At 36.5% G+C, this 1,706-nt stretch overlaps 1 protein-coding gene across 1 annotated transcript; it reads right to left on the reverse strand.

The window, feature by feature from the left end:
* Positions 1-250: 250 nt before the first annotated feature.
* LOC110922247 lies at positions 251-687 on the reverse strand. The gene is made up of 2 exons (XM_022166551.1): positions 601-687; positions 251-525 (listed from the first exon to the last, which is right to left on the reverse strand). Exons 1-2 carry the CDS (start codon positions 650-652, stop codon positions 272-274), a joined length of 306 nt encoding a protein of 101 aa, XP_022022243.1. The 5' UTR covers positions 653-687; the 3' UTR covers positions 251-271.
* Positions 688-1,706: the final 1,019 nt, after the last annotated feature.

The following is a 1,706-nucleotide window of genomic DNA, read 5'->3' on the forward strand; positions in this document are numbered from 1 at the left end:
ATGTATAAATAAATGAAATGAAGGCTTAAATAAATCAAATAGAAGTATTATTACATGAAATGAAAGTATAAAACATGAAATAGAGGTATAAAAGCTAGAAATATATAAAAAAATAAATGATTCGGTTCGGTTCGGTTCGGTCAATTTCGGTTAACCGATGGTAAAAAAATATCCGTTAACCGACTTTCGGTTAATTCGGTTTCGGTTAATTTCGGTTCGGTTTTGTCGGTTTTCGGTTCGGTTTTCGGTTCGGTTTCGGTTAACGGTTCGGTTATTGCACACCCCTAGTTTTATATACCACATCGGGTTGTTCTTCATATGTAGGGGGTGCCAATTTCAAAAGTGATTCAGTCGATTGCAATTCTTCTAACGTGACTGGATCGTCCACCATATCTTTCTCTTTTTCAATATCGACATCTGTGCATATATCCTTTCCCTTCTCTTTTAGTTGCTTTTGTGTTGAATCTGCTAGATTTACTGCTTCAATTTCTATTTCACAAATGTCATCATTGTTGTGCCCACCTTCTGCATGCGATTATTAAGTGTTTAGTATTTATATTTAAATTTTACAAATACTTTTTTTGTAATAAAAGTGTTTACCTTGCACCAGCGAATCGTTGTGTACGTATAAACCCGATTCTATAGTTTGCATTTTCGCAATAGATGTGTCTGTTATCCCTCCATCATCGGTCTGCAATAGTTTTGCACACAAGAAAGTATCACTGAAATCCCTATCCCTGAAACAAGTCTCTCTATATTTGGAACTGCCCTTTCCATAGCAGCTGGTAAGTAAATTTGTCTATATACACATTTTGGTTTAAAGAAGATCGCCATCTAAATTATTTGTTTGTTTCAGGTGTTTGGGTTCTACTTCAGGAAACAAAGGTCTTGGTCACTGAAGATACGAAGGTGATCATACATAAAGCACATGAGAAGTATGAAAGGGGGTTCTTTGGACACCAAAGAGTCCCTCAAAATGTCATCGAGAAAATGTCTGAAAAAGGCAATATATTGGTATACAAGATGTCTGTGAATGGTGTTACATGTAAAGAAGACATCCGAAAAATTGCTTATGTTGTGAAAAGTCACTGCCTCATTGTAGAGGCAAGTACTAGACCTGATGTCACTTCAGATATTTCAGACGTTGGGGGCCCATGTACACGTATAACATTCCCCTACCCCCAGACAACTTTCAAGGTGCAGATATCACACACGCGGTTGAAGATGCGAAACTCATTATAACCATAAATTTTTTTATGATGGAGGAATAAAGTCTAATGACAGAGAAATGAGTCAAATGTTTTTTTGTTGTTCAACCATCAAGGATTTTTTTGAAAAGGAGGAATACAGTCTAATGATAGAGAAATGAGTCTGCTTTGTTGTTAAGAGAGAAGTATATGGTTTTTTTAGATGCCAACACCTTGTATAGTTTGGATTATCCTTACAACACATTTTTTTACTGAATGGTGATTTAGACATTTGGAGACCACATCTAATCGACTAATTCTTCTCCCCATCTGTCATGACCCTCGACCCCACCCTGGACGAGAGCCGCGAGCAGTCAAGTGGTACCGGTGGTTATTTTAAAAACATTGCAGCGGAAATGTTCAACAGGACCGTGAGTTAGGAAAAATATCATAGTTTAGAAAACACCGGATTTTATTTATTAAATAGATGGAAAAAAATCATGTTTTGAAAGGTAGCTT

Source organism: Helianthus annuus, chromosome 17, assembly GCF_002127325.2.
Source record: "Helianthus annuus cultivar XRQ/B chromosome 17, HanXRQr2.0-SUNRISE, whole genome shotgun sequence".
NCBI lineage: Eukaryota > Viridiplantae > Streptophyta > Magnoliopsida > Asterales > Asteraceae > Helianthus > Helianthus annuus.